Genomic DNA, 26,442 nt, shown 5'->3' with positions numbered 1-26,442 from the left:
TCTTTCTTCTTTGTCATTTCTACCAAAGACCCTAAATTCTCTCGTAAAGATGTGTTTACTCGCACCCTGCTACAAAATTCCAATAACACATGTAGGTGTTTATATATTTTAAATACAGTGTTACACATACAGCGCTGTCATATTCCCTTTCTGTGACTATATTTTCTGTGTGTGACGTCAGGTACATGACTGAATTAGTGATCGATTAGTTACTGAATCTGATGGGAATAAATCACTAAAATGTTCGCAATAGATCACTGTTTTCTCTACCTACCAATTTTCCACTAACTTTGCTCTCATGATAAAACTTCTCATTCTGACGATACCTCCCATCATTTATTTCACCATATGTGGTCATTTTCTTACCTTTTTTTCTAGTGACCCTCAGTGAACCTAGACTGAGCCTTTACATTTCCTTTTCAAGTTTCTCTACCTTTTCTGTAACATAATGGCAATATGTGCGTGTGTATGAGTGTGTGTGGAGACGGAACTCACCGCCTGGTAGGTGGAGGTGTCTTAGGCAGTACAGCTGTGGCAGGAGTGTGGAGGTGTGTGCCAGCTGACGTGGACGCAGCGGTGGTGATGGTGGTGGTTGAGGTGGTTGCAGTGGTTGTGGTGGTGCTGGCGGTGTTCGTGGGCCTCATGTGTGTAGCGGCTGGTGCACTGAACATAGAGAGAGAGGCACACTGTGAGCTGCCTGGTGCGTCCAATTCCAAACATGGGTGCGGCTCGCTACAGCCAGCACTTCTGACGGATTGTCCACACACTGGCAATCGGCAGATGATACATGCTGAACATGAGGATAGTGCTGTGGTTAATGCAAATGTCTTATCACTGACATAATCACATTCAGTTGCAGCAACTGGGTTCCCCACTACACTTGCTCTCAACATCATTGAGCAAGTTGTTCAAACCAAGCATAGGCAAGAGGTACATCCTACGCCGAACACTTGTCTAAACCTTAGCAACACAATTACTAGACAGGTCACCTCACGTACCATTATCCTCAAAACTATCTGAACGGGCTGAACGCATCTACAACTGATGTGTATGCACCAACATAATGTTACTATCTTGTATATCCTCTGCTCTGAGCGTTTCACTGTACAAATTGGAACTACAAGAGACCACATGAGGAAACTGATCTATAACACTGTCAGACCACAATCAAACTAAGATCACCAAAATTGAAATATCACGCAACCTTATTATGATATGACAGTCTTCAGCGTTTGCAAGCTAAAGTTTATTGCAGTAAATGACATTTCCAAAAAGGAGCTCCAAATTAAAATTACGTGACGAAAACTTTTATACGAGACTGGCACCCTGGACTCCAATCGAGGAACTATTGTGTCTGTTAACTAAATTCGAAAGATCTCAAATATCGTTTCATCCTCAGGTAAACAAGTGTGCGCTTGTTTAAATGGTGAAACGGGCACTTAATAAAATTGTTAACTACGTACCATAATATATTAGAATCAAATATTTCACCAGTAGCTAGATGAAAAACTAAAATGCTGAGGCAAAGGATTTTGTTACTTCACTGGGATTTGAACCCTAATTCTCTCGTAAACATGTGTTTACTCGCCCCCTGCTACAGAATTCCAATAAGTCATTATCTTTATCTGTTTATATATTTTAAATACAGTGTTACACATGCAGTCCTCCCCCTCTCTGTGACTACATTTTCTGTGTGTGCCATAAGGTTACGCGCCTGAATTATCGTTCGATAGGTTTATTGATTCTGACGGGAATAAATCACTAAAACGTTCACCATAGATTTCTGTTTTCCCTACAAAACCATTTTCACTTTATTTTCTTCCCATGATACATCTTACTCATCATGTGAATACCGCTCAATTGTACATCTGACTTTTCTTTTCATTTGACCCGATGACTGTCATTGAATGTAGACTGAGCCTTTACATTTCCTTTCTCAGTTTTTCTACCTTCTCTACAACTTAATGATAAAACGTGTGTGTGTATGTGTGTATGTAGTTAGCGAACTCACCGCCTGCTAGGTGGAGGAGTCTTGGGCACTACAGCTGCTGCGGGTCTCTGGCAGTGTTGGCCAGCAGAGGTGGAGGCGGCGACAGTGATGGCGGTGGTTGCAGTGGTGGTGGTGGTGGTGGTGGCAGTGGTGGTGGGCCTCAAGTGTGTAGCGGCTGGTGCGCTGCAGATACAGAGAGAGGCGCACTGTGAGCTAGCTGGCGAACCAACATGCATACATGGGTGCAGCTCACTAAGGCCTGCACTTCTGAAGGACTATCCACACATTCGCAACAGGCAGAAGGCAAACACGAGAATAGTGGTACAGTTACTACAGACGACTTATCACTGACGTATTCACTTTCCGTTGCAGCACGTCAGCTCGCCATAACACTTGCTCTCAGTCCAGACAAAAGGTACCTACAACGCCCAAAAGTTGTCCAAAACTTAATTACAGAATTACGGGACACGTCAGCTCAAGTACTATCATCCTCAAAATCATTCAAATGGCTTTAATTCCATTCCATCTCATTTGTATGCACCCACGTAATGTTACTGTCTTGCAGTACCTCGCTCTCTTCTCGTTACTGGAGTTGCACTGTACAAAATGGTCACTACAAAGGACTCCTGTAACACTGTCAGTCCACAACTAAAACTAGGTCACAATAACGTAAATATCAAGAAATCTGTTATTCTTAGATGGCAGTCTTAAGCACATGTGAAATCAAGTTTATTGCAGTAAATGACATTTCACAAACTGAGGTTGAACCTGAAATTAGGTGACGAAAACTTTTATACTAGACTGGCTTACAGGACTCCAATCGAGCTACTGCTTTCTCTCTATACCAAATACGAAAAATCGCAACTGTAGTTTTAGTCACAGGTAAGCAATTGTGCGCTTGTTTAAATGTTGAAAACTTTAAATGAACTACCAAGAAGTTTTGTGTTGAGTGGAGATTTGAACCCGGCACCTAACAGGTTTATTAACTACGCACAATACTACGCTGCGTATCCAAATATTTCCCCAGTAGCGAGACGACAAACTTAAATGATGAGACAAGGAATTTTGTTACTTCACTAGGATTGGAACCCACCACCTTACATTGCTTTCAGTGCCTCAGGGTTTCTATTTTTAAGAAGGTTAAGGAGAAAGGTAGGGGTGTATACTTGGTACAGACCTGGAAGGAATGGAAGATTCCCGCTGCATTGTACAATTCCCAGACAGAGAATCCGATGAATTGGAAGATGAATGCGACAGCGGATGTAAAGTCAGAACACGAGTTTGTTATGATGCTGCGTAAAATGAAACGTAAGAGAATCGTTAGGAAGCATCAGTGTGTAAATAAATTGGATACTGAAGTTCTGAGGACCTTCTCTGAGGCTGTAGATAATTTGATAATAAATGTCACCGCTGGAATTTCAGGTGAACAGCAGTTGTTGCCCCTGAAAAGGTGAAACACGAAAGTTGAACAGCCTAATGTTGGTGCAAGGAAAACAGCTCTGACTAAATCTTAGCAAACGGAATAAATTTACAAAATGATTGATCAAAGAAAGAAGTACAAAAGTAGTCGGGGAAATATAGGAATACAATATTAAAGGTGACTAAAGAATGTAGCTCTGAGTTCGAGGGACAATAAAGTAGAATGACTGCAAAAAGGTTCAGGATAAAAAATAAGAAGCAATCGCAAGACGCACACATTTAGCATGATTGATGTCTAAACAACCTTCAGTGGAATTAGATGAGGGTTTAACGACACTAAAACCCAACCCTCTAGATATCAGACACAGAGATCGGTACTAGTCGTTGTATGTCGGTGAAGTATTTATCAAAACAGAACATGCGTACACAGTAATTAAAAATATCACGAGAGCTACTTAGCACAGGAAAAGCGAGTATGTGAGTAACTGCATTATCTCGCGTCGGTGAGAGGGTAGGGCATTCAAATCTACTGATGACATTTTTTTTTAACTGTGTACGTGTGAAACTGTTATACTGTACAAGATTTTACTGACATATAATAACAAAACATTTCGAAGTGTGTAGCAATGTTCTTTTGGCAGTTTGGTTTCGCTTCGTTAGTTGAACGTCATGTACTTATTATTGATATTAATATATTGTTTATTATTAATTATTATCGTTACTATTACTTCCGCAAGTGTGACGCATTTGTTTCCTAATTTTTCTGTGAAACTAAAATTGCACCTTATAGGTTTACTACTTTCAGTGCAACGAAGTGAAAGCAACTGCGATGAGAACATTGTAGTGAACTCAAAACAGCCATTTTACATGTCATAACCACGTTTTCCCAAATAACACTTCCACACATAATACAGTAAAACGTTTGACATCGTTGAGTTGAACCCATGACCGTTGGTACAGGCCTCTAAGGCTCAACCAACTTCCCCACTTAAGCAACGTATGTTACTTTCTAACAGTTATGTTTTCGTGGACGCCCTTAGTTTTGGTGTTACTTTTTAGTTAAACTCTTACACTCGTTCTGTTGGACGACAGCACACAGAACGAACTAACTCGGAGATTTGGTTGATACTCTACTGACATACAACGTTTGGTACCGATCTGAGTGTTTGACGCCTGGAGGTTTGCGTGTAAGTGTTAGAACAGAATTCCACTGCTAAACGCACAGGGAAGACAGAGGGAGAGGGACAGCTGTAGAATCTGTGAGACTAGAAACATACTAAGAACCGTCCAGAGAAACATCATCTACACACTCTATATGCGAGCTAGGACCGACAAATGCGAAAGCTTTGCACAATGAGCTAAACAACTCATGAATCCAAATTGATGTATAGATTAATATGCAGGAGAATGGAAGAAAAAACTGAGGATCTCTTCAATAACGGTAATTTTGGGTTTAACAAAGGTAAAGGCTCCAGAGAGGCAGATCTCCTCTTGCACTTGATGAGGGAAGCCAGGTATAAGGGAAATCATGGAACCTTCAATGAATTAGCTGACTTTTAAAATGAATAGCGATATAAGGTAATGCACCAATTGAAATTCTCAAAAAAATACGTGTCAGATATAGAGGGCTGGTAGGTTCAATAAATTACGGTATGTATGATAAGCAACAAGGAATAATAAAATTGAAGAAAGAAGTACTACGATTAAAATGGTGCAAAACAGGGATTCTGTTGGTCTCCTCAGTTGTTCAAACTGAACATCACGGAATCGTACATGGAATTGAATAAATTGCTAGAAATTTAATTAAAGTCTAGGGGAAGGCGTTTCATTGATAAAATTCACTGGTAATATTACCATGTTCACCGAAAGTGAGGAAGAATGCAAAAAACAGTTCGACGAGCACAGGATTATTATTTAACCAAATGAAAAACGAAAGTATTTGGGAGCAGCAGAAATAACATCAGTGACACCTTACCATCAGAAATACGGACCACAAAGTGAAGGAATTTAAGTGGGTCTGCTACATGGGACGCAAATTTACACTGAGGGAAATAGAGAGGTTGTTATAAGAAGAAATGTAGCAAAGGAAAACATTGCAGGAAAAACGAGGCTACTGCTACCAAAGACAGGCCTCAATTTGGTGACAGAATATCTGAGAATGTACATTTGAAGCAGAGTAATGTTTGAAAATGAATCATGGATTGTGAGAGATACATGAATAGATGATAAATGGAGCATTCAAAATGGTGTGCAATAGAGGGATATTGGGAATTAGGTGAACTGATAAGAAAGGAACTGTGAAAGTTCTCTGCAGGATGTGCGAAGGTGGCAGTATATAGGAAACTGTGAGGAGAAGAAGAGACAGCATAGTGCGATATATCTGAGGCATCAAGGTATAACTGCCATGGTACTGGAGGGAACAGCTAAGAGTAAAAACTGTAGAGAAAGACAAAGATTGGAATAAATCGCATAAATAACTGAAGACTGTGGATGCAAATGCTGCTCTATGGTAAAGAGGCCGATCCTGCACCCCCTCCTCCCACAAATCATTGAGGGTATCTCAGCATTCTAAAGGTGTTGACAGACTGAAATACGGTCTGCAGTAGGCAGAGGTTCGGCTTTGCATATGCGTGGTTATCGGAACTACCTTGTACGCCATAATACAGTGGTGCAAACAAAGTGGTCCACGCCCTGAGACACTTAGGCAGATCAAACCTTCTCCAACGACTGTTTCCCTTGTTTTGATACTTGAACAGTGTAATTCTACTTACTAGCACAAATTTAATCCACAATTCTAACATTCATTCTCCTTTGTCATTTGTACCAACTACCCTAAATTCTATTATAAACCTGTCTTTACTAGCCCCGTGCTACAGACTGTAAGTTGTTTATATGTTTTTAAATACAGTGTTCCATATACGGAGCTCTCACACTCCCTCTGTGTAACTAGATTTTCTGTGTGTGACGTAAGCTTACTTGCCTGAATTGTGGTTGAACTGGTTTACTGGTTCTGATGTGAGTAAATCACTAAAATGTTCCCAATAGATCACTGTTTTCCTTACTCACACATTTTCAATTAACCTTCCTCATACAATACAACTTCCTCGTCCTGTGGATACTGCCCCATTATTAATTCGACAATATGTTGTGATTTTCTTTTCATTTCACTTGCTGACTGTCACTGAATCCGACTGAGCCTTTATATTCGCCTTTTCAATTTTTCTGCCTTCTCTACAACATAATGGTAGTTTGTGTGTGTGTGTGTGTGTGTGTGTGTGTTTTTAGTGAGGAAACTCACCGCCTGCAAGGGACAGTGGCTTCTTCAGACGGACGAATTGTGGGCAGTGTAACGGTGGCAGGTGTCTGGCGAGATGTGCCGGCAGACGTGGTGGCGGCAGTGGTGGTGGTGGTGGTGGTGGTGGTGGTGGCGGCGGCGGCGGCGGTGGTGGCGGCGGTGGTGGTGGTGGTGGTAGGCCTCAGCTGTGTAGCTAATGGTGCACTGCACATACAGAGAGCGGCACACTGTCAGCTGGTTACGTGTGGGGGGGGGGGGTCTCACTACAGCCAGTATATCTGAGAGACTGATAAACCCCAGCAACAGGCAGACAACACGTGCCAAACATGAGGATAGCGGCCCTGTTAATGCAAATGACATATCAGTGACATAATCGCATTGGGTTGCAGCATCTCAGCTCACCACAATACTTGCTCTCAACACCAGACAACAGGTAGTTCAAAATCAATCGCGGGCAAAAGGTACATACAATACGTAACACTTGCACAAAACTGAATTACAGGATTACTGGACACGTCAGCTCAGGTACTATCACCCTCAACATCATCAAAACGGCTTGAACTCCTCTCCACCTTGTTTGCATGCGCCCACACTATGTTACTATGTTGCAGTCCCTCTGCTCTCTTTTCAGTATGGAAATTTCACTGTACAATATGGTTACTACAAGAAACCACTTGAGGAAACTGATCTGTAAGACTGTCAGTCCACAGTCAAAATAAGGTCACAATCATGTATATATCAGGAAACTTGTTACTGTTAGATGACATTTTTTAGCGCTTGTAAACTTAAGTTTATGGCAATAAATGACATTTAAAAAACTGAATTTCAACTAGAAATTACATGACGAAAACTTGTTTACTAGACTGGTATCCAGGACTCCCATCGAACAACTACTGTCTATGTTAATTAAATACGAAAGATCTTAAATATCGTTTCAGCCGCAGGTAAGCATTTGTGCCCTTGTTTAAATCCTAAAATCTTTAAATGATGTACCATGAAGTTTCGTGTTGGATGGGGGTTTAAACCTAGCACCTAATTGATTTGGGATTTGAACTCGCTACCTGTCATTGTTTTCTAGCCACAAATACATACGAAATATCGTCTTAGCTCACCTGTAGCGAGATGTACACATATGTAAACAGAAAATAATATCACGAAAAATCTGTGCAGAATGGGAGTTTAGACCTGCACATAACATAGTTGCTGATTGCACACAAAGAGTTGTTGATTATCCTATTGTTTTTTGGCAATTGCTAGGAGTGGCATGTTTTATCTTGAAATGATGCCTTGAAAAGTTTGTGTGTGACGGATTCGAAACTGACACCAACCGTCATTGTTGACAAAACACGCAGAGACGATAAATATCATAATTACTTTTCTCCTTTGGTTTGATGAGCACATACTACGACTTCAAATGACACGATGAAACTCTTTGCTCCCAACCACTATTACAACAGATTAAAACTATTGCGGACACATTCCTGGATGCATTTCTTAGCAAAATACAGCTTCTTCGTTCCACTAGACCCGTAACATTACATAACGAGCATTCACATTGGCGTTTGCTTGGATATTTTTTGTTAGGGCCAAACATTCCCTTTTTATGACGTTAAGGCCCAGTGGTTCAATTCTCCACCCGACCATCCTAATTAAGTTTTCTGTGTATCCTTATATCGATTAACGCAAATGCTGAAACCTTTCCTTTGAAAGGGCACAACTGATTTCCTTCCCCACACTTGCGAACTAGATTCTTCTTTGTCTCTAATGGTCTTGCAGTCGATGGGACATTTAACACTATATTACTTCTTTCTTTCTTCCTCAAAATTCCCCACTGAATGCAAGTGTCTCACAAAGGTTATATGGTAGCATTTCATCAGATTTGCCAGTAACTGCCCTTAGAGCATGCTGGTAAACCGTCACATGTAAGCTGGCCGGTGTGGTCGAGCGGGTCTAGGCGCTTCAGTCTGGAACGGCGTGACCGCTACGGTCGCAGGTTCGAATCCTGCCTCGGGCATGGATGTGTGTGGTGTCCTTAGGTTAGTTAGGTTTAAGTAATTCTAAGTTCTACAGGACTGATGATTTCAGATGTTCAGTCCCATAGTGCTCAGAGCCATTTGAACCATTTTTTTCGTCACATGTAAACAACCCTACTTGAAATGAGGAAACTATTTTCTGATGTGTTTTTTTCGAATCTTTTACTACAAACACGCTCAAAATGTTTCGTGCACCGATTTTGAATGTTTAAATATATCCCTTATAACCTTCAAATGTACAACATTCAGTAAGTCACTGCAAGAACAATTTATAACCTCAAATAAACAATGACGATTGATAAATACGAGTATAGTTACAGCAACCTTGTGACAAAACATCAAACAAAATCTGTACGATCTTATGCATGAATCTACTTTTTTCAGTAAGTTTTGCCGTTTTAAGTTACATACATCTATGTTGAATGCTACATGAGAAAAAATTTGGCACTTTCTTATGCAATAGCATGATACAATTCTTAGGCCTCCTTCCACACGCCTACAGCCTTTGGTAAATTTTTCCACGCGGAATTTATTCGGAGGGATCATCTGTTCTACGTAAGTTACATTTACTGAAGACAAGCCCCGACTTTGAGAAGATCGATGGCGTTAACGGTAACAAAAGAAATAAAAGTAATGAATGGCCTCTTCAAAAAACTGTTATATTGGATAAACAAAGATGTTTTGTAGCTTATTACCACCTCACGGTAAAAAGTAAATCCCTTATGAAATTATAATAAGAGAACGACACTTCCAGAACAACAATGGACCCATTCTCAGAACATAATGGTGACTATCTATGAGTTACGTCTTTAAAACCAAATGTGTCTCTTCTTTTAGTAAAATTATAAGCCTCTAGCACAAAGACAAAGTACTAGAAAATAATTAACTGCTCTTGACACAATGACACACTGCTGCAATTATAAATCCGACAACACTATCTGGAGAAAGTTCTGGAAATTTGATTGATACTTGTCGCCAAGTTTATTTTGTAGAATTCAGTGTTTCTGTAACCATAAACTTGTACAAAATCGCAGCTGCTCAGGTGGCAGGAAACACCTGCAGAAATTTTCGCATGCTACCAATGTGCCAGTAGAGAAGCTTACCAGTAGGTTATTTTATTTAAGCGATTACGAAATCGAGTCGAATGTACAAATTGGGTAGCTGGGGCAGGTAGCGAACATTGATATGGATTGACAAGGAAAAGAATGTTCTGAAGACCCTGTAATGAACCTCTGGGTAATCAGAATGCCCATCCAGTCAGGACAATAATTCGTTAACGACAAAACAATGACACAGCACTGAGAGTAGTTAGGTGGTCTGTTGGAAAGACTCTATCTTCATGTACTTAAGGTCTGTGTTCAAGTCACCCATCAGGCACTGGGACCTATGGCCTTCGTAGTCTGGTCCCTTCAACCTCCACAAACCAACCAACCAACCCATCAGGCAAACACTGAAGAAGTACGAACAGACCCACTGCACCTCTGGTAACTTTAGGTAAACAACATAAGGTTGCGCTTTTCTTCCTAATCTACAATAAACACAATGTCCTGTCACTACCCACTGGAGGACAGCCGGTATAGGTTGGGCCATGGCAGAGGCGGAATTCACGCAAGTAGAAGCTCACCATTAACCTTTCTTGTACCAGAAAATTTATTTCATAACTGAACCAATCGTCATGTAAAGTCACAGGGCACGTATCTTCCTATATTTGCACTTGAGATGTTGAAAATGTTGGTGCTGAAGCGAGAGTCTCAGATATCCCTTTCCGCTGTTTTGTATCCTTTTTGGACTACACAGTTCCATCGTTTTGTTCTTTCCCCAACATTAGAAATTCTTCATGGTTTCCATGAAAGACACATGTGTGGATTTAAATGGCGGCCAGGTACAAAAATTTTCATCAGTTGATTTCAAGTTGTAGCATTCGCACTCTAAATCATAGGTGAAAAGCAATTATGATTCATAGCATTTCTGCATGCATTGTCAACATAACGATTGGTGCTGGTTTCGAGTCTCAGTCAGGCACGGAACTTTTTATCACATCATTCCAGGCTTTCAAATTCCACTCCTAGTTACTAGTGAAGAAGTCTTTCACAGTCAACTCTCTTCGTGTGTAGTCAGTGATGACAGTATGTACAGGATTAGAGGCCCAGTCAGCACAGAACTTTTCCTCGCGTAATTTCTAGTTCAGACACGAGCATACCTCACTAGTGGTGAAATAAATCGACATGGTACATCTATACACGGGTAGAAAACAATGAATAAATGTGCTGGGTTCGAATTTCAGTTTCTTCATCCCTCTAGTGCCGAAAATATTCGATACATAACATCATAACATTTTATTGTGCTTCATTAGCAACGCTGTTAGATGCTGGGTTCGAATCCCTGCGCAAAACAAAACTCTACACCACATCATATCAAGTTTGAACAAGCGCACACATGGTTATGTGTGATTGAAATGATAGTTAAGATCTCTCGTAGTTAGTTAGCAGAGACAATAGTGGCCGGATTGGAGTCCTGAGTCCCAGTCCAAAACAAAAGTATGTTGTTTGAAGCTGAATCTTGCTTTTTGGAATGTCATTTATTGTAATAAATTTGAATTTACAAGTGCTGAGCACTGCCATATCTAGGAACGGGTTTTCTTGTGTTTAAGTTATCGTGGTATTAGTTTTCATCTAGCCTGATAGCCGTAAAGGGTAATTTTCTCTTGTGGTCTCTTCCAACAATAATTCTGTAAAGTGAAATGACTGTACCAGAAAGAGAACAGATGATCTGTAAGAGAGTTTCGTTATGTGGTTGCATACAGACCATGTGGGACGCAGTTCAGGTCGTCTGGCTACTACTGAGCATGACAGTACTTAACAGGATTGACAAATTGGACAGGTACTTATCTGGTTATGAAAAAATATTAAATGTAATTAACTTGATACTTCGATCATAAGACAGTGTTCAAAACATTATTAAAGACTGGGATTTGGAGGTACAGATAGTAAAAAGGTTGACAGAGTGTTTCGAACTGAGTTGGAGGCGGAATTTAGTACAGTGGGCAGTGCAGCAAGGTCAAAATCGTGATTTAACGACAGAAAGATGCTGTGGCAATGCGAACTTTACTTGTCATAACAGTATTACCATACAGATCTAAATTTCACTCAATAAATACAGTTTACAGCAATTTAAGTATTTTTAAACGAACGTTCTCACTTTGTAAGAACACATTAAACCATGAAGTGCGTAAAGTAAGCTGTGTTACTTCCCAGTCATGGAAAGACTAATCTCTCTGTATGTGTGTGTGTGTGTGTGTGTGTGTGTGTGTGTGTGTGTGTGTGTGGAGGAAGTGGGAGTGGGGAGGAATGTTTGTGATTGATAATATTACGGTCTGTAAGTTGTGCTATGAACTTACTACTGGAACAAAATGAAATTTGTCCTCCATCTGCAAGAGACATGAATGGTAATTTCCATATATCAAAGGTCTGGTAAGGGTACGAGGGGAGAAACAAGTTCATCAAGGCATTGTTGGTCCAGATTGTCCCACTTAACGGCGATTCGGCGTAGATGCCTCAGAGTGATCGGTGGGTCACGTCATCCATAAACAACCCTTTTCAATTTATCCCAGGCATATTCGATAGGGTTCATGTCTGGAGAACATGCTGGCCACTCTATTCGAGAGACGTCGATATCCTGAAGGAAGTCTCTCACAAGCTGTGCACGATGGGGGCGCGAATTGTCGTCCATGAAGACGAATGCCTCGCCAATATGCTGCTGAGGATGGGATTCAGAGTGATTGGTGGGTCACGTCATCCATAAACAACCCTTTTCAATTTATCCCAGGCATATTCGATAGGGTTCATGTCTGGAGAACATGCTGGCCACTCTATTCGAGAGACGTCGATATCCTGAAGGAAGTCTCTCACAAGCTGTGCACGATGGGGGCGCGAATTGTCGTCCATGAAGACGAATGCCTCGCCAATATGCTGCTGAGGATGGGATTCAGAGTGATTGGTGGGTCACGTCATCCATAAACAACCCTTTTCAATTTATCCCAGGCATATTCGATAGGGTTCATGTCTGGAGAACATGCTGGCCACTCTATTCGAGAGACGTCGATATCCTGAAGGAAGTCTCTCACAAGCTGTGCACGATGGGGGCGCGAATTGTCGTCCATGAAGACGAATGCCTCGCCAATATGCTGCTGAGGATGGGATTCAGAGTGATTGGTGGGTCACGTCATCCATAAACAACCCTTTTCAATTTATCCCAGGCATATTCGATAGGGTTCATGTCTGGAGAACATGCTGGCCACTCTATTCGAGAGACGTCGATATCCTGAAGGAAGTCTCTCACAAGCTGTGCACGATGGGGGCGCGAATTGTCGTCCATGAAGACGAATGCCTCGCCAATATGCTGCTGAGGATGGGATTCAGAGTGATTGGTGGGTCACGTCATCCATAAACAACCCTTTTCAATTTATCCCAGGCATATTCGATAGGGTTCATGTCTGGAGAACATGCTGGCCACTCTATTCGAGAGACGTCGATATCCTGAAGGAAGTCTCTCACAAGCTGTGCACGATGGGGGCGCGAATTGTCGTCCATGAAGACGAATGCCTCGCCAATATGCTGCTGATATGGTAGGTTGCAGTAGGTACTGGGAGATGAAGAAGCTTGCACAGGATAGAGTATCATGGAAAGCTGCATCAAACCTGTCTCTGGACTGAAGACCACAACAACAATATGGTGGCACTGTCTGTCAGAGGATGGCATTCACGTACCGTACAGCTGTTACAGCGCCTCCCATGACCACCAGTGGCGTACATCGGCTCCAGATTGTGCCACGCCAAAACAGCAGGGAACTTCCTCCTTGCTGCACTCACTGCGCGGTGTGTCTAAGGCGTTCAGCCTGATCAGGTTGCCTCCAAACACGTGTCCGGCGATTTTCTGCTTGAAGGCATATGCGACACTTATTGGTGAAGAGAACGTGATGCCAAACCTGAGCGGTCCATTGGGCATGTTTATGGGCCCAACCATACCACGTTGCATGGTGCCGTGGTTGCAAAGATGGACCTTGCTATGGACGTTGGGAGTGACGTTTCGTATCATGCAGCCTATTGCGCACAGTTTGAGTCGTAACACAACGTCCTGTGTCTGCATGAAAAGCACTATTCAACATGATGGCGTTGCTGTCAGAGTTCCTCCGAGCAATAATCCGTAGATAGCGGTCATCCACTGCAGTGGTAGCCCTAGGGTGGCCTGAGTGAGGCATGTCATCGACAGTTCCTGTCTCTCTGTATCTCGTCAATGTCCGAAAATCATCTCTTTGGTTCACTCCAAGACACCTGGACATTTCCCTTTTTGAGAGCCCTTCCTGGCACAAAGTAACAATGCAGACATGATCGAACCACGGTATTGACCATCTAGGCATGGTTGAACTACAGTCAACACGAACCGTGTACCTCCTTCCTGGTGGAACGATTGGAACTGATTATCTGTCAGACCCCCTCCATCTAATAGGCGCTGCTCATGCATGGTTGTTTACATCTTTGGGCAGGTTTAGTGACATCTCTTAACAGTGAGAGGGACTGTGTCTCCAATACAATATCCACAGTCAATGTCTGCCTTCAAGAGTTCTTGGAACTCAATTTTATGGGAGCTGCTGTGAGGACTGGTTTGTGGTCCCGTGAGGTGGTCTCAAACTGTATGACGCGTGTTCACCCGAACACTGGTGCATTGGTGCTTTTCTTCTCCTGGTTTTTTTAACCTCTTCCATACAGACCCTGACAGCGAATCATTATTCCTTCGTTATAAGTGCCTTTACAGTAATTGAAAATCTTCTGTGAGCTGTTTAGATTTGGTGAGAACAAAGAAATATGTTGGGAAAATCACTGATGTATGGCTTGCACATAGAAGTAAAGTGACAGACAACTATGCAACAAACGAAGCTGTAGTACTGAGGTGTGAATAGCAATTACTCTGGCAGTCTGCTTTACGACACGAAGAAAATTCCACAGGCCAGTATCAGCAATCGAAAATTGTAAACATGTTGCTGCCCTCATTGAAACTTTCTCCAGTACACTATCTTGTTCCAAGTGTCGGTTGTAAGTGACATATATGCTCCTCGTCTTCATGCAGCGTGACACTATTCAAAGGTATCTCATTGTCATCACCCACAGAGGCACTAAACAACTTTAAACGCTACTTTATGTGATATGGTTTACAGGAATATGTACAGGCTGCCTGCTGCAAACAACACTGATCACTGTATCTGAGGCTGGGCTGGACAATACAACTTGGGGTCCATGGAAGGATGGCTCATGTAGTATTCACACAGCGAACGTAGCCTTTGTCCTGGCACTTGATGCAAAAACCTAAAAGACCACTTTTTGTACACATGTAGGTTAACACAACTCTTTGATGATATTTGACAGCGAGAACATCTGGTAACGAAGTGGGTTCAGTTTAGAGAGTTAATGAACCTGCTGCAAGAGAGGAAAGACAGCATCGTGAGCCATCAGGTAATGACTGTCTATGATGAGGTGTTTTACAGCAGAGACACATTTCAGTAAATTGAGTGGCAAAAAATGTAGGTTTGGAAATACACACATGCAAAGCTGAGAGAGACGAATGAGTCCATTGTCGCACTCTTACCTGGTTTGTGGTGGTGGATCGTACAGCAGCTGACTGACTTTAATCAAGTCTTCCTGCTGTTTTCGCATGGTGTCTGCCCACCCTTGAGTGGCTATCACCTCCAACGGACAGGTCCTAATGAACGCCAGCGCAGCCTGCCTGAGGTCACTGCAGGAATAGTGCACGGAGAGGGCGGCCGCGGCCGCCGCATTCTCCACAGTCAGCTGGGCAGCCACCTGCCGCTCGCACTCCGCCTTCAGCCCCGACACGCCGTACTTGACCGCTGCGGCCAGCAGCTGGGGGGCCATGCCGGGCAGCTGGGGGGCCCGCAGGGTGTACAGGTAGGCAATCAGCTCCCTCAGCACTGGGCCCCCCACGTCTGGGATGCTCACTGCACCGCTGCTCGCCTCGAGGGTGTCGTGGGACAACATGGCGGCGAACACGGGGCTCCTGTCCGCCAGGACGGCCCTGTGCGCCGCCAGCCGTGTGTCGCCCGCCACCAGCGTCACCATGGCGCCGACCCCCGCGTCCAGAAGGGCGCCCAGGGCCACGGCCGGTGTCTCGTTGATGTCGTTAACCGCTTCCATTGTGGACAATTCTGAAACACGGCGTCACTGAGCAGTCCTTTCAGCTTATAGATGACTTCTGATATTTCTGCAAGCGACAGGCAGACCAGTCTCGAGCAACAGTTGATAAATGTGGTCCATCATCAGTCAGTTCAAGCAATGTCATATTCTTGCCGTGTCAGACTGATGTCATTGGTGAATACCTTCAAATCTATAATAATACACTACTGGCCATTAAAATGGCTACACCACGAAGATGACGTGCTACAGATGCGAAACTTAACTGACAGGATGAAGATGCGGTGATATGCAAATGATTAGCTTTTCACAGCATTCCACAAGGTTGGAGCCGGTGTCGACACCTACAACATGCTGACATGAGGAAAGTTTCCAACCGATTTCTCAAACGGCAGTTGACCAGCGTAGCCTGGTGAAACGTTGTTGTGATGTCTCGTGTAAGGTGGAGAAATGCGTACCATCACGTTTCCGACTTTGATAAAGGCCGGATTCAAGCCTATCGCGATTGCGGTTTATCGTATCGCAACATTGTTGCTCGCGTTGGTCGAGATCGAATGACTGTTAGCAGAATATGGAATCGGTGGGTTCAGGAAGGCAATATGGAACGCCGTGCTGGATCCCAATGGCCTCGTATCACTAGCAGTCGAGATGACAGGCATCTTATCCGCATGGCTGTAACGGATCGTGCAGCCACGTCTCGATCCCTGAGTCAACAGATGGGGACGTTTGCTAGACAACAACAATCTGCACGAACAGTTCGACGACGTTTGCAGCAGCATGGACTATCAGCTCGGAGACCATGGCTGCGGTTACCCTTGACGCTGCATCACAGACAGGAGGGCCTGCGATGGTGTACTCAACAACGAACCTGGGCGCACGAAAGGCAAAACGTCATTTTTTCGGATGAATCCAGGTTCAGTTTACAGCATCATGATGGTCGCATCCGTGTTTGGCGACATCGCGGTGAACGCACATTGGAAGCGTGTATTCGTCATCGCCATACTGGCGTATCATCCGGCGTGATGGTATGGGGTGCCATTGGTTACACGTCTCGGTCACCTCTTGTTCGCATTGACGGCACTTTGAACAGTGGACGTTACATTTCAGATGTGTTATGACCCGTGGCTCTACCCTTCATTCGATCCCTGTGAAACTCTATATTTCAGCAGGGTAATGCACGACCGCATGTTGCAGGTCCTGTGCGGGCCTTTCTGGATACAGAAAATGTTCGTCTGCTGCCCTGGCCAGCACATTATCCAGATCTCTCACCTATTGAAATCGTTTAGTCAATGGTGGCCGAGCAACTGGCTCGTTATAATACGCTAGTCACTACTCTTGGTGAACTGTGGTATCGTGTTGAACCTGCATGGGCAGCTGTACCTGTACACGCCATCCAAGCTCCGTTTGACTCAATGCCGAGGCGTATCAAGGCCGTTATTATAGCCAGAGTTTGTTCTGGTTACTGATTTCTCGGGGTCTATGCACCCAAATTGCGTGAAAATGTAATCACAGGTCAGTTCCATTATAAAATATTTGTCCAATGAATATCAGTTTATCATCTGTATTTCTTCTTGGTGTAGCTATTTTAAAGGCCAGTAGTGTACCATTTTAAAGAGTTAACTATTTTTTCAGTACATTTTATTTTCACAACAAGCTCCAGAAGCGGCGGGGACCTCATTTCAATAATTTATTTCTGCACCGCGATGTTACTTGATCTGGAATTCGTTCAAAGTCAACGTTAACAAAATACGGAAAAGGTCGTAAGGAACTATATTATCACTTTATTCAACGAGATTTTTCTCTTTACTTCTGCTGTCTTTCAAGAAAACGACCTTTTTTGTGACTGGAATCTGTATTATTCGTAATTTAACCAACATTCGTGCATTTAGGCTTGCAGCAGTTATTTCACACAGGGGATCAACCATCTACTAAAATCTGGAGCGTGTTTCTGGGAAACATTGCCTACGGGAAGCAGGCCTACTCGGCCTGCATCTCATTCTCAACACTTCTCAAACAGTCCACCAGCACATCATTGATCAACCATGCACAGAACGATATGCCAGAGGCAGCCATAGAGAATACCCTTTCCCTTCAACCAACATGTGTACTATAATTTTGGTTGAAATGGTTCAAATGGCTCTGAGCACTATGGGACTTAACTTCTGAGGTCATCAGTCCTCTACAACTTAAAACTACTTAAACCTAACTAACCTAAGGACATCACACACATCCATGCCCGATGCAGGATTCGAACCTGCAACCGTAGCGATCGCGCGGTTCCAGAATGTAGAGCCTACAACCGCTCGTGCACTCCGGCCGGCGTAATATCCTTTTGTAGCTGCAGTAATAGTACCACGGCACTGCAGATAGTATTGATAACTGCAGATAACGTTCGATGATACAGTTTCTCAACTACAATGTCTAATTTTCGCAGAAGAAGTTCTCAGTTCCTGCTTGTACTGACTGTTTAGACTGTTGTTGTTGTTGTGGTCTTCAGTCCTGAGACTGGTTTGATGCAGCTCTCCATGCTACTCTATCCTGTGCAAGCTTCTTCATCTCCCAGTACCTACTGCAACCTACATCCTTCTGAATCTGCTTAGTGTATGCATCTCTTGGTCTCCCCCTACGATTTTTACCCTCCACGCTGCCCTCCAATACTAAATTGGTGATCCCTTGATGCCTCAGAACATGTCCTACCAACCGATCCCTTCTTCTCGTCAAGTTGTGCCACAAACTCCTCTTCTCCCCAATCCTATTCAGTACCTCCTCATTAGTTATGTGATCTACCCATCTAATCTTCAGCATTCTTCTGTAGCACCACATTTCGAAAGCTTCTATTCTCTTCTTGTCCAAACTGTTTATCGTCCATGTTTCACTTCCATACATGGCTACACTCCATACAAATACTTTCAGAAAAGACTTCCTGACATTGAAATCTATACTCGATGTTAACAAATTTCTCTTCTTCAGAAACGCTTTCCTTGCCATTGCCAGTCTACATTTTATATCCTCTCTACTTCGACCATCATCAGTTATTTTGCTCCCCAAATAGCAAAACTCCTTTACTACTTTAAGTGTCTCATTTCCTAATCTAATACCTTCAACATCACCCGACTTAATTCGACTACATTCCATTATCCTCGTTTTGCTTTTGTTGATGTTCGTCTTATACCCTCCTTTCAAGACACTGTCCATTCCGTTCAACTACTCTTCCAAGTCCTTTGCTGTCTCTGACAGAATTACAATGTCATCGGCGAACCTCAAAGTTTTTATTTCTTCTCCATGGATTTTAATACCTACTCCGAATTTTTCTTTTGTTTCCTTTACTGCTTGCTCAATATACAGATTGAATAACATCGGGGAGAGGCTACAACCCTGTCTTACTCCCTTCCCAACCACTGCTTCCCTTTCATGCCCCTCGACTCTTATAACCGCCATCTGGTTTCTGTACAAATTGTAAATAGCCTTTCGCTCCCTGTATTTTACCCCTGCCACCTTTAGAATTTGAAAGAGAGTATTCCAGTCAACATTGTCAAAAGCTTTCTCTAAGTCTACAAATGCTAGACTGTGTGCATTAGATATCCAGACAGATCCATTAAATAAGACGGGTGATCACTATTTGTGTATTGGATTTACTTTGTTTCACTAGTAACAGTCGCTGAAGAATCTATTTTAAAACAGGGTTTCGAAATAGTTCTGTAGAAGTAGAAAATTAACATGGCCCAGGTATCGAAAATGTTTCTGCTGATCTTCTCGGTGTGGGAGCAATGAAAGTGAAAGGCTGGCTTTACACTCTTACAATATGTGGTCGAAAGTATCAGGACACCTGGCTGTAAATGACTTACAAGTTCGTGGCGTCCTCCATCGGTAATGCTGGAATTCAGTACGGCGTTGGCCCACCTTTAGCCTTGATGACAGCTTCCACTCTAGCAGGCATCTACATCTACATCTACATCCATACTCCGCAAGCCACCTAACGGTGTGTGGCGGATGGTACCTTGAGTACCTCTATCGGTTCTCCCTTCTATTCCAGTCTCGTATTGTTCGTGGAAAGAAGGATTGTCGATATGCCTCTGTGTGGGCTCTAATCTCTCTGATTTTATCCTCATGATCTCTTTGCGAGATAAACATAGGAGGGAGCAATATACTGCTTGACTCCTCGGTGAAGGTATGTTCTCGAAACTTCAACAAATGCCCGTACCGAGCTACTGAGCGACTCTCCTGCAGAGTCTTCCACTGGAGTTTATCTATCATCTCCGTAACGCTTTCGCGATTACTAAATGGTCCTGTAACGAAGCGCACTGCTCTCCGTTGGATCTTCTCTATCTCTTCTATCAACCCTATCTGGTATGGATCCCACACTGCTGAGCAGTATTCAAGCAGTGGGCGAACAAGCGTACTGTAACCTACTTCCTTTGTTTTCGGATTGCATTTCCATAGGATGCTTCCAATGAATCTCAGTCTGGCATCTCCTTTACCGACGATCAACTTTAAATGATCATTCCATTTTAAATCACTCAGTGAACTTCCGATGTTATCCAAAAGGTCATTTATGTATATTGTGAATAGCAACGGTCCTACGACACTCCCCTGCGGCACACCTGAAATCACTCTTACTTCGGAAGACTTCTCTCCATTGAGAATGACATGCTGCCTTCTGTTACCTAGGAACTCTTCAATCCAATCACGCAATTGGTCTGATAGTCAATATGCTCTTACTTGGTTCATTAAACGACTGTGCGGAACTGTATCGAACGCCTTGCGAAAGTCAAGAAACACGGCATCTACCAGAAAACCCGTGTCTATGGGCCTCTGAGTCTCGTGGACGAATAGCGCGAGCTGGGATTCACACGATCGTCTTTTTCGAAACCCATGCTGATTCCTACAGTGTAGATTTCTAGTCTCCAGAAAAGTCATTATACACGAACATACTACGTGTTCGACGTTGGAGATATAGGTCTATTGTTCTGCACATTTTTTCGACGGCCCTTCTTGAAAACAGGAATGACCTGTGCCCTTTTCCAATCCTTTGGAACGCTACGCTCTTCTAGAGACCTACGGTATACCGCTGCAAGAAGGGGGGCACGTTCTTTCGCGTACTCTGTGTAAAATCGAACTGGTATCCCATCAGGTCCAGCGGCCTTTCCTCTTTTGAGCGATTTTAATTGTTTCTCTATCCCTCTCTCGTCTATTTTGATATCTACCATTTTGTCATCTGTGCGACAATCTAGAGAAGGAACGACAGTCGAGTCTTCCTCTGTGAAATAGCTTTGGAAAAAGACATTTCGTTTTTCGACTTTTAGTCTGTCATCCTCTGTTTCAGTACCATTTTGGTCACAGAGTGTCTGGACATTTTGTTTTGATCCACCTACCGCTTTGACATAAGACCAAAATTTCTTAGGATTTTCTGCCAAGTCAGTACATAGAGCGACTATCGCATAGCCCTCCTCATACTACATTTCGCTTCGCGTAATTTTTGTTTGTCTGCAAGGCTTTAGCTATGTTTATGTTTGCTGTGAAGTTCCCTTTGCTTTTCCATCTCTTACGATCTTGTTTGGCACATACTCATCAAACGCATATTGTTCGATGGTTCTGAACGTTGTCCACTGATCCTCAACACTATCTGTACTTGAGACAAAACTTTTTTGTTGAGCCGTCAGGTACTCTGAAATCTGCTTTTTGTCACTTTTGCTAAACAGAAAAATCTTCCTACCTATTTTTAATATTTCTATTTACGGCCGAAATCATCGATGCAGTAACCGCTTTATGATCGCTGATTCCCTGTTCTGCGTTAACTGTTTCAAATAGTTCGGGTCTGTGTGTCACCAGAAGGTCTAATATGTTATCGCCACGAGTCGGCTCTCTGTTTAACTGCTCAAGGTTGTTTTCAGATAAAGCACTTAAAAAAATTTCACTGGATTCTTTGTCCCTGCCACCCGTTATGAACGTTTGAGTCTCCCAGTCTATATCTGGCAAATTAAAATCTCCACCCACAACTATAACATGGTGGGGAAATCTACTCGAAATATTTTCCAAATTATCCTTCAGGTGCTCAGCCACAACAGCTGCTGAGCCAGGGGGCCTATAGAGACATCCAGTTACCATGTCTGAGCCTGCTTTAACCGTGACCTTCACCCAAATTATTTCACATTTCGGATCTCCGTCAATTTCCTTCGACACTATTGCACTTCTTATCGCTATAAACACGCTTCCCCCTTCACTGTCCAGCCTGTGTCTGCGGTATACATTCCAATCTGAGTTTAGAATTTCATTACAGTCTACATCTGGTTTTTCAAAATGGGTCAAATGGCCCTGAGCACTATTCGACTTAACTTCCGAGGTCATAAGTCGCCTAGAACTTAGAACTAATTAAACCTAACTAACCTAAGGACATCACACACATCCATGCCCGAGGCAGGATTCGAAACAGCGATCGTAGCGGTCGCTCGGTTCCAGACTGCTGCGCCTAGAACCGCACGGCCACTAAGGACGGCTACATCTGGTTTCAGCCAACTTTCTGTCCCTAGTACTATGTGGGCATTGTGGCCGTTTATTAACGAGAGCAGTTCTGGGACCTTTCTATAGACGCTCCTGCAGTTCTTGGGACTAGGGGACTAGGGGACTGATGACCTCAGCAGTTAAGTCCCATAGTGCTCAGAGGCATTTGAACCATTTTTTAAAACAACCACGTGATTGTAAAAATACAGCGTCTGTAGCATGTGTAAGACGCCGAGAACACTGCTGCTTTCTTTGTTTTTTTTAATGAATATCGTCCCAGCACGTGTAAATCATCAACTATAAAATGTTGAAAGTATCTAGTTATACATAAAAATTTCTCGTGCACGTCTTTACAGTACCTTAGAGAAAATTTACAAGGGCGTGCCTAAAAGCATCTCCTCCGAATTTTTCAATCTGTTCTCAACATATGACATCTGGTCGACTTTCCCGCTCCGCTGACCTTCTACCGCTGACCCTCTACCGGTAGAAGGGTCTGATTTGGAGCGTGTAACATGGCGCTGGGCAACGTAAATACGTTAGCTCGTTATAAGCACTGAGCTGTAATTGAAAGAAGAGTTCGTCCACGTGTGAAGCACCCTCTCATCCGGCGTGACAATGCCGGACCGGACCTCACACGACGCCTCGGGTTCCCCTGTCATCCTCCATACAGTCCCGACTCGGCCCAATCCGATTTTCATCTCTTCCCAAAGCTTAAAGAAACGCATTCGTGGTCTTCACTCCTATGGTGGTGAAGTGGTGAGAGAAGAGGTGAGGTTGTGGGTTAGTCAACAAAGTCAAACATTCTTAAGTGACAGCATAAAGAAACTGGTGTCCTGTTGGGAGAAATGTGTTTGTCGCAAGGGTAGCTATGATGATTAATAGAAAAGCAGACATGAAGAATAAAAACGCTGAATGTTAATGAAGTTAGCTTTATTTAAAGCGCTTTAACAGTTTTCAGAGAAATAATTCGGAGCGTAATTCGGCCTGACCTCACTTTTGCAATCCCAAATTTAACTTTCCCATTCGTTTTCATGCCTTTTATTAACAAATTAATAAATATTATGTCACGAGTGTTTATTATTTCCTTATGTTAGTGTAAGTGAAGTACAAAATGAAAATGAAAAAAGAAATAAAGACTCGACCCCACGACCTTCGGATTACCGCTCTGAACTCTTTCTGGTGCTCCAACAGCAGGCTGGGAGCTTTGCTGACACAAATGACTGATTCCACATCCGATCCGCGCCAAAAAAACCTAATGTTTGCTAAATGCTTGACCATCTGGAGCCCCCAATTACGTCACTTTCATTTCTGGTCGAGTCCTGCATAGACCGTAAATGTGGAGCGAGTCGGTGTTGACGAGCAGGCGGGGCTACCCCCGTGAGTGTGAAGCTGGGAGACGCATTACCAACTGGCGGGGCAGACAGGCCTGCACACCGAGCGTAGCCACTGAGGGAGCAGACAGAAGCAGCTCCGCTACTCACCCTGTAGGCGCAGCAGAGTGACGTCACACGACAGTCCGTCGTCGGCAGCGCAACTGCCGGCAGCCTCGCTCGCCGCCGCTCTTATACACCTGCTGACCTCACCTTGCACTTATCAGCTTATCCTTCGCATTTCACGCGTGTGCCGTGCCGCGTGAGCACGCTTGCGTAATCCGCCCGTCGATGGCCAGACCGACATCTTATTCCCCCCGAATGTGAAATGTCGCAATGCACTCAGTAACTGATTTAAACACGACACTCCGTGATTGAAAATTTTGTCGCGATTTCACTTTGGACGACATCAAACAGTAGAATGGTCGTGGTTGTATCACAAATGATTGTCGGTCAGTTCTGTTTGATTCCAGTGAGTATCCCGGCATGAAACTGATTAAACAGGTCACATATTTACTCCAAATAAGATGTAGTTCTTTTAAGATAAAATTAAATAGTTCGTCACTGATGGCTTATAGAATTGCTAGAGCAGGAAGAACTACAATTAACGATACTTGTTGTGGATCTACAGCGTAATAACAGGGATACACTCTAAATTTGTAGGTGATTTGGGAATGCAGGGTGCGACATTCAGTTCACAGAGCTGCCATCTTTGGCATCAACAGTCGGTCTGTCGCGTCTTGCCATCGAGTTGAGCCGAGCTCAGACTACACGAACAGGTATGGCCAGAGGCCATCGGTCGTAGTGGTTGCCAAGCGTTGGTGTCCCACTCTCTCAGGGACCCACGACCTCTCCAGCGAGGGACGGATCTGGAGAACAGACTGACCGGGGCGACAGACGAACGCCCTCTGTATGGCGGCAGGTCAGGGCAGCAAGGGCAGCGTGTGGTCTTCCATTATCTTGTAGGAAGCTGATGTTACACAGACCTTAAAAGTTGGACACAGCCTATAAAATGACATTTTTTTAATATATGAATATTTATATATGTGTTTGGAGAGAGAGAGAGAGAGAGAGAGAGAGAGAGAGATAGATAGATAGAGAGGGAGAGAGATTGATTTTTGATTCAAATTTTTACTTTAAGTCGTAACTGCTACCTCAATTTTGGTTGCTGCCTCCTTGAATGATCAGCTTCTGCACCAGTTCGTGACGTATTACAATTTGGTGGAAGTTATTGTTCTTCAAGGTTTGAAATACGACTCTGTTAGTTACTTGGCCGTATTGCAGATAGCTTTTAGCCCAAGTTTTCGTAGCTTTTCATACCTAAGGGACCACTATTCTACGTAAATAAGATCAAACAGCAATCTGCTTTTCGTGAGAAAAGAAAGAAAACTTGCTTCAAACTACACGTCCTGCTACATCAAAATTGGTCACTCGAGTTCAGCACCATACGATTGTACAAGAGCATAATCCAGCTACTGTAAATAAGAAATTATGAGAGGTTGTTACTTATTGAATTAAAATTGTAGAGAATGCATTTCGTTTCCTGTATTTTAGTGAACTTTGTACATTTACAATTCTGTCGATTGATAGACGGCAACGACCGTGAAGTTCACCTCCTTTACCAAAAACAAGATACTTCTATCCTTCACTTCCAGAAAATTTGTATACATAAATGTTTGGCAACTCTTACACATACTTTACTCTGTTTAATCACTAAAATATCAGTTTTCATTAAATGTAACAATACGTTCTGAGTGACGGCCTAGCAACACGTCCTATTTCCACAAGATACCAATTAACAGTTATCTTTTTTTTTAATAAATCAATTGATTTTTTTTTAGAGTCCACACTCAAATATTCAAAACTACTATCGTGGCGGGAATTGCGCGCTAAAGAGTTCGTTGCTGTCCAGCTGCGCTTCACTTCACTTCAAGTACTTTTTGAATCAAATTTACATTTACGGTATTTATATACGTTACTGAGCTTCTGGGAATAAAATCAGGCACAAATTAGTTAAAAAAATGGGCAGTGAGGCTCATATAACATTACATGCCGCCACCATTCACACATCAGGAACAAACTGGCCGCTGCCTGTAGGCTAAGCGAACTACATTGTGTTGTGTACCAAATGACACCCCACATCCCAACGCCTCGTGCTGGGCCTATGTGGTGATGAAAAATGCAGTCTGGGAATGTTTGTTCACCTCGGAGCGATCACACACGGGTATGTCCAACGCGATACAGTACACCTAAAAGGGACTCATCCGAAACATAACACGGCGCCACTCTCGTGTGCTGCGCTGTTGCTTCACTCATCGCTGTCACTGCTCCCCTCTCTCCCTCTGGCGTCGAGGGAAGCCGGCAGTGGTCGCCTTGCTGGCACCCCGTGCCGCGCACCGAGTGTCGCAGCACTGTCCTAGAGCACGCGGGCCACATTGACTCCTCCACGAAGTCATAAGGGCCAAGATCTACCTAGTGGGATTAAAGCACCCTAGCACTCCATGATCACCGTAACGTAAGGCTAAAGAAAAGATGAAATCGCAAAAATCGCAGGTTGTGGGAGTAGCTAGAACTGAAGCGAACTACGATTTTTATTTAATTACGTAATTTTGATTGGTGGACGTACCTGATCTAAA

General features: G+C 43.3%; 1 protein-coding gene across 1 annotated transcript in view; it reads right to left on the bottom strand.

Annotated features, from left to right (window-relative positions):
• The window catches only part of LOC126237509 (uncharacterized), a 69,572-nt gene extending 45,617 nt beyond the window's left edge, over window positions 1-23,955 (bottom strand). The window contains exons 1-4 of the mRNA XM_049947670.1: window positions 23,918-23,955; window positions 15,376-15,952; window positions 2,012-2,173; window positions 496-663 (exon numbers count right to left, since the gene is read on the bottom strand). Coding sequence (XP_049803627.1) covers window positions 496-663; window positions 2,012-2,173; window positions 15,376-15,941 — 896 coding nt within the window. The 5' untranslated portion in view covers window positions 15,942-15,952; window positions 23,918-23,955. The remainder of the gene's footprint in view (window positions 1-495; window positions 664-2,011; window positions 2,174-15,375; window positions 15,953-23,917) is intronic.
• Between the last annotated feature and the right edge of the window lie 2,487 nt (window positions 23,956-26,442).

The sequence above is a fragment of the Schistocerca nitens genome, chromosome 2, assembly GCF_023898315.1.
Source record: "Schistocerca nitens isolate TAMUIC-IGC-003100 chromosome 2, iqSchNite1.1, whole genome shotgun sequence".
Taxonomy (NCBI): Eukaryota; Metazoa; Arthropoda; class Insecta; order Orthoptera; family Acrididae; genus Schistocerca; species Schistocerca nitens.
The sequence above is the reverse complement of the archived record's forward strand: the minus strand, read 5'-3'. Positions and strand labels throughout refer to the sequence as shown.